At 38.4% G+C, this 12,032-nt stretch overlaps 1 protein-coding gene and 1 long non-coding RNA gene across 7 annotated transcripts in view; one reads left to right on the top strand and one right to left on the bottom strand.

The window, feature by feature from the left end:
- The window catches only part of LOC106934908 (glutamate receptor-interacting protein 2-like), a 37,075-nt gene that overhangs the window by 9,796 nt on the left and 15,247 nt on the right, over positions 1-12,032 (top strand). For 5 of the 6 annotated variants that reach the window (XM_015015073.1, XM_015015068.1, XM_015015070.1 and 2 more), the window contains exons 4-12: positions 411-556; positions 1,334-1,417; positions 1,524-1,599; positions 2,187-2,332; positions 5,217-5,364; positions 5,459-5,628; positions 8,376-8,504; positions 8,726-8,887; positions 10,062-10,248. In XM_015015073.1, coding sequence (XP_014870559.1) covers positions 411-556; positions 1,334-1,417; positions 1,524-1,599; positions 2,187-2,332; positions 5,217-5,364; positions 5,459-5,628; positions 8,376-8,504; positions 8,726-8,887; positions 10,062-10,248 — 1,248 coding nt within the window. The remainder of the gene's footprint in view (positions 1-410; positions 557-1,333; positions 1,418-1,523; positions 1,600-2,186; positions 2,333-5,216; positions 5,365-5,458; positions 5,629-8,375; positions 8,505-8,725; positions 8,888-10,061; positions 10,249-12,032) is intronic. The other variant, XM_015015069.1, reaches the window with a different exon arrangement.
- LOC106934912 (uncharacterized) lies at positions 9,130-10,052 on the bottom strand. Its single transcript, XR_001421800.1, has 2 exons — positions 9,965-10,052; positions 9,130-9,206 (listed from the first exon to the last, which is right to left on the bottom strand). It is a non-coding gene; the product is annotated as an uncharacterized LOC106934912 (long non-coding RNA).

Genomic DNA, 12,032 nt, shown 5'->3' on the forward strand with positions numbered 1-12,032 from the left:
ACTGTTCTATTGAGGTGAACCTAAATAATTTGAAACCAGTGCCCTTCCTTATTCTGACACTTATTTTGCGCGATGCACCTGCACAATTCTAACATAACAAGATCCAAAGCATGATGCTAATAGCAATAAAACTATGTTAATTGCTGCGTATGTTAATAGCAGCTTTGGAGGGCTAACTTTAAGTCCTGCATTGTGGAGTAAAAGCTGGGCGTGTCTTGTATTGTCTTTAAATCAGAGGGATGGTTTGGTGGAACGATGGTAAGCATTTGCTGGCATTTAATTAAATGTAGTCCAAATGTGCAGATGTGGACATTTTTTAGTTTGTGTAAATTTGATGTGCAGCTTTCTGCTTTCACCAGTGAGTAGAGGAAAGCTAGATGGCCTTAATAGTCTGTTGTGGCTCTTAACAGGAGCGACCAGCTGAATGTGGGCGACTACATCAAGTCAGTGAATGGCATCAACCTGTCAAAGCTCCGGCACGATGAAATCATTAGCCTACTGAAGAACATCGGGGAGCGAGTCGTCCTGGAAGTGGAGTATGAGCTGCCTGCATATGGTGAGAACGGAATGAATAAATAAATCTAGATGACAGCGTAATGGAAAAAGTTTTTAATTTATATATATATTATTGTCAAAAGCAAAACTGGAGTATGAAATCCTTCTCACAAGATTTTATGAACTTACAAGTAAAATCTGTTGAAATGGAAAGCAGGAGCACAAACAAACATTAACCTATTTACTGTATTCATTAAACGTAGCAAAATATGACAAGCACTTTCAAAAGAAGGAGTGACCCAAATCCCATCTTTGTCGCTGAGCAAAGATGAGATAAACATTTTCAAAACTAAACAACCTGGGAAACTATGCCTTTCTTTTAAAAGAAAGAGATTCATCTCAATGTTTTAAGTCTGCAATAACTTCCCAATTCTACAAAAATCCAACTATTTCCCCATTAAAATGCAGGTAAAAAATATATATGATCATAATTAGCAAATATATATATATTTCTTTTGGAAAACCTAATTTCAACTTGGAAATTTTTGCCCGTGTGTGGGGAAGTCACACCAAAAAGTAAATTATTTTCTCCCGAAGCATCGCTATGTTGTCAATATTACACCCAACACACAGATTTGACAGCTTTTAATTCCTTCTTCTCAAGTAAAACCTTTAAGAAACCATGAACATTGTACATTGTACAAACAAAATAAGATGATTTTCTAAGCATAACAGAATTCACAACTCTTGAACAAGACCCATTCGCACCACTCTGTTTGTAGACGTGGACATTTTCTGCTTCTATGTAATTCTTTCTTGATTTTCTCTTTCACTGCAGTCCAGAGTCCGTCGGGAGTCATAACTAAAACCATAGAGGTGTTTTTACACAAGGAGGGAAACAGTTTTGGCTTTGTCATGAGAGGTAAGCAAGTTGGATGCGGTTGTTTGCGTTTTCTTATTTTAGGAACGTTACAAAGTCCAATTTTTTTCTTTCATTTTATAATATTTTCTTGGAATCCATTTTGAAGGAGGTTTCCATGAAGACTGGCGAAGGTCTCGTCCTTTGGTGGTTACCGGTGTCCGGCCCGGGGGTCCAGCAGACAGGTCAGGATGTGCCTGATGATGTGCTTATTTATAAGGGTTGGTTGTGTTTCGCCTGGTTTCTGGCTTGTGAGATCATCTGGGAGGTTTTGCATGGACGAGTCCATTAAAATTAAAGAATGTAAGCATTCATGTGTACAGAGGCATACAAGCTAATGACCATTTGACTAATTTTCTTGTTTTTATGAAGTAAATCAAACGTCAATTATTAATGCGGCAATGAGTTTTAAAAATCTGCTGTGCATTTATGTTGCAAAAGCCCAATTTTTCTTTCTCAAAGACTGCACAAAATTGTTGCTGCAACACATGAAGAGCATGTTTAACACAGAAAGGGCAGCGCTCATCCCGAGGCTAATGCAGCCTTGCACTTTTCTCTATGAAAACCTGAGAGCACCAAAACGGTGGAGCAAACATAATGCTGCATCAAAGCCTTTATGGCCATTTATCACCCACCTGGGAGGAGATCCTCACTGCTTAATCATTCACTGTGACTGCTGCTTAAACGCTGCTGTGAGCATCATGGCCTGGTTTGGTAGGTTTTATTTTCCTTGTTCATGTTTGAGGGGTTTTTTTTGTTTGTTTTTTTCCAGAGAGGGCACGCTAAAGGCCGGAGACCGGGTTTTAAGCATAGACGGGATGCCTTTGAACAGAGAGAGGCACGCTGATGCGTTGACCATGCTGATGCAGAGCGGCCAGGAAGCTCTGTTCCTGATCGAGTATGACGTTTCTGTCATGGGTGAGTAATCACACACACTCACACGCACACACGCAAACACACACACATGCGGAGAGCATGTGGAGGCATGGTAGGGCAGCGTTTCTCTGAGGGCATGGAGCCGTTTGGGCGCGTGGATGATTGTTGGTGCTGGAGACGGCACCAGGGGAGCAACATGAACCTGAGTGCGCATTGATCATAACTGTACTAACAACACAGTTGGACTTTTGAAATAATCATCAATTCTTGATGATGACAAATTAATCAAAAGGCAATTTGAGAAACACTGAAAGCTGTGTATAAATCTGTGAATGCAGATGTTGGTACACTTCCCAAAAAGAATCTGACTGAAATGTGAGGGTAAAGACCGTGTTTGACCTAGATACTCCAGAAAAGCAAATATATCATTTTAGCTTTTAATGGTTTTCCAAAATGGATTTTATTCCTAATTTTCTTCTTTATACCGCAGGTTTTATTTGACTATTTTATTTCCTTTACCCATCAGAGGAAAATCTTCTGGCTCACAAAACATCGAGATTTAGATTCATTTTGTATTTGCAAAAGGATAAAATGTACATGACAATTGGTTATCTTATGCTATTTTATTTCTTTTTTATGTTTCTTGTATATTAAGTCACTAATATGTCAGAATTTATCTTTTATTTTATTCGTGTTTGTTATTTTACTTGAATTATTATTTTATTGTTAACTGTACTTTTAATTGAAAGCCGACAAATGTGTCATTTTATGATTTGTGGAAGGTACAAAATTCTATAAATATTTTGAATACTATTGCCTAAAACTTTTTTTTTAAATTGTAACTGGAGTCTGGAAAATTATTGAGTTTTGAAATAGAAAAAGGCATTTTTTTTATGCTGAAACTCCAGTATGATTTTTGCAAAGCATTTGGTGTGACATTATGCTGCAATGTTTTTCCTTTGCAAAGCTTCTGATGACTGGGATTCAGCTTGACATTTTTCATACAGACATTCACTAGGCTGCCTCTAATCATCATTGTTCCAGCATTTTCTTGCTCTCATTTAGCCCTTTATCGTTACACTACCTCAGCCATTTTCTTGGAACTCCAAAAATGCTGTACCACATATGAGCCGAACAAATTAAAGTTGTTTTTATTTGACCATAGCGTAACCTCAGAATAGTCAGGAGACATTTTTTTTCTCGATCTCTCTGTTTCAGTTATATCCTCATATTTGAAGGGTTTGTCTTGGACATGGTCTGCAGAGGTTGATGTTATGCAATGTTTAGTTTCTGATCTGTCACAGGAACTTTGATTTCCTCCGACATGTCCAATGCTGAGTCTGTAGCCCTTTTCTGTCAGGTTTCCACAGCGACTTTATCCACATAAATACTCAGACAGCATCCAGTCTCTACTGTTGTTTTAGAAGGTCAGCCCCAGCAGCTCAGATTGGAGCTACCCTGACTTGTAGCACACTGCTTTCTATTGTGTTTTTGACTGATTTAGGCAAATTGTCAATTCTTCTTTTTAACAATTACTTTATTTGTTCAGTATATTTTGGTTTGGCACATGGAGAGAAGGATCTTAAAATCATTTGTTTTTGATCTTTCAGAGATTTGTAATTTCTCTCATGCTCTCTGCTCTTCAGGTTAACCCACTGTTTATATATACAGTTATGTTCTGTGGTACAGAACAACAACAACTAATACTTAGTTAAAATACCCAGGCGGTTCATTATTCAATGCATTTGAAAGACAGAAATTATATGGAGAGTTTATGGCGTGCGCTTTAACGTACTACATAATTTTACCTGTAGTGTGCCTTTGTAACACCTTAAACTTGTTTCTTTATTTCTGTGTGTTCTGATAAAATTAATACTGTGAAAGTGAGTAAAAACATGTTTAAATCAGTATAACAGCGAAGAGTGACCCCACTTCAATCGGTTCTGTTAAGAAGCAGAATATGCCACCAAATACTAGAGCTCACAACATGACTAAAGGCCTAATTATAACCTCCATTTGGTCATGGTGACTAATTCTCAAGATCACGCTCTTTGCTCTGGTCTGTGCAAACTAGGACAGGTCACTAAGGATAGTTGGCACATATATTCTCCCTTTGCACAAAATTTAGGATTCAGACCTTCTGCTGGCAGATTAATTAAAGCGTGAAATCATTCCCAGCAATCATCATTCCTACAACAGTGATTTACTTGCAAAAGATTACTACTTATTATAAAGAAAATATGACATGACTTTGATTTGTAAGTAGTGGAATAGAAAAAAAAACTGTGTCAAAACAGCATAAGAGAAATTTTGTTGAAAAGTATATTTTCTCATATATATGACCCCTCAGCAGCTCCAGGGAAAAGAAGTGGTCCAATGTTTTATAGCTTGGGTGAAAGTCAAACAGCTCCACCTGAATCTGAGGTTCGACAAACTTTCACAACCTGCTTTCCAACAAGCTGGAGAATGCTTCTTCGTGAAGGTTAAATGTGGGATCCCACATTCTCTGGTTCACTTTATTACAGTCTTTGTAAAAAAATAAAATAAAATAAATACAATAACACATCTTAAATTCATCCTAATGTTTTATTCTGTGATATAATGTTTTTTCATTTACTGACAAAGCTGCTAAAATTGAATACATTTTGACCCCTAGTTTCCTAGAAGTCACTGAATATTATTCAGATAACTTATGTTCAGGCAGGGATTGTTAGGGGCCTTAATAACCCGTAACTGTAATCCACACAAGCTCTGAACTGTGATGAAAACACAAGCATTGTTTCTATCACAGTTCATATTGTAAACCATTTTCCTTTTTTCGCTGAATCTAAATCAACTTTTTTGTTTGTTTGCTTTTGTTTTTTTGTGCCGATTTAGATTGAGTAGATCTGTGTAATGTTCTGCATGCTTGTGTTGTCTGTTCCAGAGGCAGTGCAGCAGGCCTCGGGCCCTCTGCTGGTGGAAATAGTGAAAGGTCCTTCTGCCAGCCTGGGGATCAGCCTCACAACCACAACGTACAGAAACAAGCAAGTCATCGTTATCGACAAGATAAAGCCAGCAAGTGTGGCGGAAAGGTGAAGCAAGTCTTCTGCATGTTCCGTCTATGCAAAGTGTCTCTTGACAAAGCAGACATCCAAAACGGAGCCTCGGTCTTTGTCTCACTCTCAGATGTGGCGCGCTTCATGTGGGAGACATCCTGCTGTCCATAGACGGGACAAACACTGAGCACTGCTCCCTGATGGAGGCAACGCAGCTGCTGGCCAGCACCTCGGAGAATCTCAAACTTGAGATTCTTCCAGCCAGTCAGAGCAGACTTCCCATCAGGCCACAAGACACAGGTATGTTCTGCGGGTCACAGAAACCCAAATTCGTTGTTAGTTTTTTTTTTTTTTTTTAAAGAAAAAATTAAGAAAAAGAAAAAAGATGAGATGTAAGCAAGAGCCTGCAGCTTCCGGTTATTTATCTCTATTTTTTACTGGTGGTATTAATAAATAATTTATCTGGAGTGTAAAATGTCAAAACATTCTGAAAAGAGTATGGCTACCCCGAGGTGAAACTCACTTAAGCAAATCCATGGCTGTATTCCAGCTATTTTCACAACTTTTCCTTTTTACTGTGGCCAGGTTTTTTTAGGAACATTTTGTTTTCATTCTTGTAGAAAAGCATATTTTAAAATTACCTATTCTCTTTGGAAAGCAATGAAATAACCAAACACGTTTCATACTTTCAAGAGTTTTACGTCTTCTGGCTCTAAAGTGTAAAGATTTAAGAAAGACAAAAGGTGGTTTTGTAAAATCTGTCCTATTTTTAAGTGATTTATGATTTTCTTTGGTTTTGTCATGTTGTCATGTGCAAGTTTTCCCCCAAACCCTTGTCTCACCATGCATATAGTGACCACTCTGTTCTTTGCAGCATAACATGCAGCAGTAAAGGGTTTAGCTGTCTTTTTTTCAGACTTTCTGAATCATCTTGACTGCATGTTTTTTCTTTGGTATGCTCATGGCACTTTTCTTTGCTTGCACACTTGCATGGGTATTATTAAACAACACACAGATGAGCTTTCTCTGTCAGAGATCATGTTCCTGCAGTTTTATATTTGAATCAGCAGCCACAAGAACTTGTAGCCCTGCGATGTGATGGATCACACTAGGGGAGAAAGCTAAAAGAAGGAAATAAAACCGTTGTGAACACCTTCCCCAGATTTTACTTCTTTCAATGTTTCAGCATAAAAATTAAAAGTGAAATTTAATAATTTGCTGTTTTGAATATGATCAAATTTGTTTAAAAAAAAACTGTGTCAGATTTTTAGGAGAATATATATATATATATATATATATATATATATATATATATATATATATATTTTACTTCATCTTACATCTAATAAGATTCCTTTTCCTTCACATTTCAGTTTTCCAGAACTGCTGTAAAAATGGGTATTTTGGGATCACCAAGTCTCAATAAAAACTATTACACATTATTTATATGCAAACCATGTGTTTGGAAGATATCCCATTAGAAAACCCTTTTCTCTCCTACTGTCACAAGCATAAACATGAATTTCCCCACTGTAGTTCTATTCTCACAGATAAGGAAAAGTACTTCATTCTCACTTTTAGGCATGGTGGAGGGTGTGTGATGCTTTGGGCCTCTGTGTCAAATGACAGGTAACATTTTTCTCTGATAACATGTTTTTTTTTAATCATTTACACATTTTGAATCCCATTCATTACTGCACGCAGATTGAAAGATTTCTTAACATCACTTGGAGCATGTGAATTGATAATGTCAGTTTGAACTTGGTTAGGTGGATGTTACACTGTAAATATTACATCAGATAAATGATTCTGTTGACCACCAGTATGGTAGCAATCTGGGCATGTTCTCTGATATTCGCTTTCAGTAACAACTCATCGTTTAGCAAGTGTGCTTTTGGGATGAAACAATTTTCACAGCTCCTCTTCTCTGGGAGGAGGCATGATTATAAAATGCAATTTGCTTAATCTTCTCAGAGGATTTAATGAGGCTGACTGAAAGATTAGAAGACACATCTTTCCACCCACTAAGACTGAAAGCAAAATATCTTGAAAAGAGTGCCCTAGGTGAGCTTAATTTAAGCTGGCAGAGTCAGGGCTTTTCGGGCTGATTTGAGCTACGTAGATCTTGGTTTCTTGAAAAGGCCCAGAGGTTCTGCTGCATGTAGTCTGAATACGTATGATTGGATTTAGCCAAAGTCCTCGAGTATTGCATGCATGCCAGGCACCAGTCAGCAATCTCTCGATAAAATACTTCATCCATGCAAGCAAGCTGTCAGAGATTAGACGTTTCCAAACGAGGCGGCAAGGATGAATGTCAAATTTGTAACTGAATGACTGATAACAGCTGCCTGAATCTGGAAGGAGGCTGTAATTATTGGGGTGAGTGTCAGACAGTTGGTCAGCTGTTTTTTCCTTTGATCGCTTCATGAATGCAGCCTGACAAAAATGCTCAGGTTTTCCACTTGAAAGATGAAACCATTTAACATGAGCCAGACTCTAGAAATGTGAATTCAATCTGCACTGGGGTAATAAAGACTGACACCAAGCACTTTCAGCACCGCCAATCAGACGCAGAGACACAAACTCTGCATTAATACCAATCAGGCCTTCAGCTGTACTCAATCAAGGACGAGTTGCATGCCTCCAAGCAGTCAGTCAGCAGGACTTTCTGACTGTGTTCAGCAGTCTTACTCCCTCTGTTAGAAAGAAATGATCAAAAATGATCTTCAGTTTGAAATCGGCTCTGTGGAGCCTGGCCAGCAGAAGTAAGATTTCTTTAGAAATATTTCTGTGATTTTTCCAAAAAAAAAAAAAAAAACCTGATTGATCTGCAAGTACATTAAGCTCCAGGATTCAATCTAAAGTATCGGGTAAAACGCATTTAATATCAATTATTGGTTGCTGGCGTATCCTCCAGGCGGAGATTTAAATTTAGACATGAAAAGCAAATTGTGGCGGTTTCCAGTGGACTTGATTTATTTTTGTTTTTAAAATTAGTCATCTTATTTTAATGATGCATGCGCTTCTTTTTGTTCTTGTTGCTGCAGTTAAAGTACAGAAAAGCAACCATCATCACTGGGACCAAAGCAGCAACTACTGCCATCCCCCACACGCCAGCCACAGCAAGACATGGAGCAGCCCGAGCCACCCACACAACCAGCAGGACCACTGCAAATGTAAGTTATCACTTGTGACAGCTCTGCTGCTGGCAGGGCCGCTTTCTTGGCTCTTTAACAGCCCAATTATTAAAACATCTCTCCATGACCACCCAAATAATAGTCGCAACCTTTTTACTTTTTCGTTCCATTCTACTGCCGTGGTGATTTTTTTTTTTTTTTTCTGTATCATTTTCTTTTTATTGCTATATCAGTCCTCGTGTTGCTCTGTTTTGTCTCGGCAGCTGTGAGCGCCGGCTTCTCCCCTTCATCCACAGCCACCTCCGGCTTCAGCAGCCAAGGTAGCAACACTCTGCCCTGCCCCATTGCCCCCGTTGCCCCCACCAGCCCCCACAGCGCCACTGGGAGGAGAAGGAACAGGAAGAAGGACCACAAGAGCTCAAGTAAGATAAATTATCTCCTTTTGTGCTACAAAAAGAGACTGAGACTCCTAATTGTTTTAAAGCAAACTTAAAACTTGCGTTTTTGTGCTTTTCAACCTGATGAAATGTATTGATTTGAAAAAAACATCCCCCATCAGCAGCAGTAATGGCCGATAAGTGTTTTTCTATCACTGTGAAGAGATTTCGACCCAGTCTTTTTCAGAGAAATGTTGTTTCATACACACTGAAAATAAACTAGGTTCCTTCAAAACTTTATTTTTCCCACACATTTTTTATTCTTAAGCCATCCATAGGTAAACTTCAATTTTGGATCATCATCCTGCAAAACAAAATAAAATGCAGCTGAAGTTAAGATCAAAAACTGGTGGCCAAATATTCTCCCTTAGGATTTTCTGGTCAAGTTCAGAATTCTTGATTCCATCAATTATGGAAAGCTGTTCTGGCCCTGAAGTTGCAAAGCAGTCTCTGACTGCCACAGCACAACCATAATGTTTGTCTGCATAAACTTCTGTTTCTGAAATTTTGTGTTGGCTTTGTGTCTGTGTTCAATCCCTTCAAAAGGTTCCACTTTTGTGGAGCAGAATGTTTTTCCAAAAGTCTTGGAGATCTTCTGGCAAATAATAATAATAAAAAGGCTCTTTGTGATCTGTTTGGGTCAATGATAGCGTTTCTTTCTCGCTCTTTAAATTGATTGTCTCATCCTTTTTTAAGCATTTTGTGTCCTGTGTATGAAACATTCTCAACTCATAAAGATCGACTAACATGTTTACATCCATGCCTGCATTTACAGCACACACTCCCCTGTCAGTTTAGTAGACCATCTGCTAAAAGTGATGTAGTTTCATTTAATAGATCATGCATGGAGTGAAATTCTAGTCAGCTGTCGGGTCTTATTAGTATATTTTGCAGCTCAGAGCCTAGAACTGCTTACACTGAGGTGTGAAAATGGATTTATCTGAGTAACCTGAGCCTCGACGCGAATAGACTCAACTGATTGTTGACGTAAGCGTGACTGTGACTCATTCACTTCCTATTCCCCTGCCACTGAGCCAGTGGGTGGCTGTCTCTTCTCCTCACCCTCTCAAACCATCTCCAAAGGTTCCCTTCCTTTGCTCCATCTCTCTGCCGCATTTCCAGTGGTATCTCTGCGTGACGTGTCCTCTCTCTTCCTCAGTGTCCCTGTCCTCCAGCTCTGTTGGGCCTGGGGGGCAGATTTTCCACGTGGAAACGAGTGAAGTCCTCCTGAGGGGGGACCCACTAACTGGGTTTGGGATCCAGCTGCAGGGCGGCGTGTTTGCCACAGAAACACTGTCTGCACCCCCGGTCATCCGCTTTATAGAGCCCGACAGCCCCGCCGAGAGGTAACCCAGTCAGACACCTAAACAGAAATTAGGCAGCAAACACGGTCACCTTTATCTGAAGGGCCTCAGTTTCTAATGAGGGAAGAAATTCACTCACTATGTAACCGACAGACGTTCAGCTGCGGGCGTTTAATTAGGACGTCGGCTGTCCTGTATCTAGAGTGATCTGTCATTTTAAGTGCAACAAATTGAATCCCTGCCTTAGATTGCACATTAGTGGACGATCGTTACTGGTTGAATGCAGCTAGAAGGAAATCTCTCTAACTGGAGTGATGGAGTTGTCCCAAACATAAGTGTGTTTATAAATGTAGCAAATTTTAAATAATTCAGTGACTATTGTAACAAAATGTAAAGTTTTGACGTACAGTTCCCTGTGGAAGTATTCATTCAACTTGTTCACATTTTGTCGGTTTTAAACCAGAACCTTGCATGCATTTTACAGATATTTTATTTATTAAACCAACACCAAGCTCATGCAGTGGAGAGGTCAAAATCGATCACTGGTTTTCAATGTACTTGACAAATCTATTAAGTTTTTTTTTTTTTTTTTTTTTCCCCCGACATTCCAAAAAAGTGTTTGGGAAAAAAAGTGAAGAGGTATGATTACTTATGAAAGGCACTGCATGCAAATACGGTAATTTTGTCTCAGCCTTGCATATCACCCACCGTTCATGATGCCCAGCTCTGATTTGGCTTGCCTGGAATAAAACGCTTAAGCTCATGGAAAGTGGTGGGAATGTTGTTGTTGATGATAAATGCAGCTCAAGGGAAATTTGAGTTAATCACAGCCAGCTGTAGTCATTGACGTATTGAGCAATAATACTGCAATTGGAAATGTTTTTTTCTGACGCAAGATACAATTCTAATCCAAAACATTAACTTGATAAACACGTCATTCTGCGGTTCCTTTTGTCAAAGGTTTTATATGCAGTGATGTGAGAAAACTGGTGCAACAAGAAAGGTGTAATTGGGAAATAGAATCAGAATCTATCAACAAAAAAAAGTATTTTGTCCTAACTAAAATGTGACTTAAATGACATATATTTATTTATTTTTATTTATTTATTTTTTTGTGAAGTTACTAGAAGCAAAAATACATTTTAGTTTCTGGATTCATTGTGTTTTCTCAAGGCTTTTGTGGCATTTGTAAGCACTAAGTGTCTCCTGCTGTTAGACCGAAGCCCAGAGCAAGCTCTTTAAGTTTTCCAAATCAAGCAGAGAAGTATTGTATGTGACTGAACAAACACGCTGTCTTCATGCCTGTATGTCACAGCCCGCCTCGAGTGTTTCAGAGCTCCTCTGAGGACATCTGCATTTAAAGATGTTTAAAGGAAAATGTGGCTGTATTAAATGCATATTCAAATTGACCTACAGACAAAAAAAAAAAAATCCATCAACCTTGTCCGAGTATTGAATAATGCAGTAATCTCATTACCTTTGCTTGGATATGAAATTCCAATGTTTATGCTTTTGTCTTTTCTTGTAGGGAGTATTGATCAGTTTGTGTAAACAGTACGAGTTGGAAAACTATAGTTAAAGATAATATTTTTGTTCTGGGATTAGTGGTGGCCATTGAAGAAGTTTAATTTTCTGCCTCAACATTTTCTACATGACTTTAGTTAAATGTTTTGGATCACTCTCATTAACCCAATAGTGACTTGTGTTCACTTTTCTAATAAAGGCCAACATATTTTTAAACAGTTTTTAAGAGCTTATTAGTTAATTCATTATTGTCTGTTTTAAATTGGGAAAAAAAAAAAAAAAAAAAAAAAAAAAAAAAAAAA

Source organism: Poecilia latipinna, unplaced genomic scaffold, assembly GCF_001443285.1.
Source record: "Poecilia latipinna isolate Pla-1442-1.1 unplaced genomic scaffold, P_latipinna-1.0 Scaffold1881, whole genome shotgun sequence".
Classification (NCBI taxonomy): Eukaryota; Metazoa; Chordata; class Actinopteri; order Cyprinodontiformes; family Poeciliidae; genus Poecilia; species Poecilia latipinna.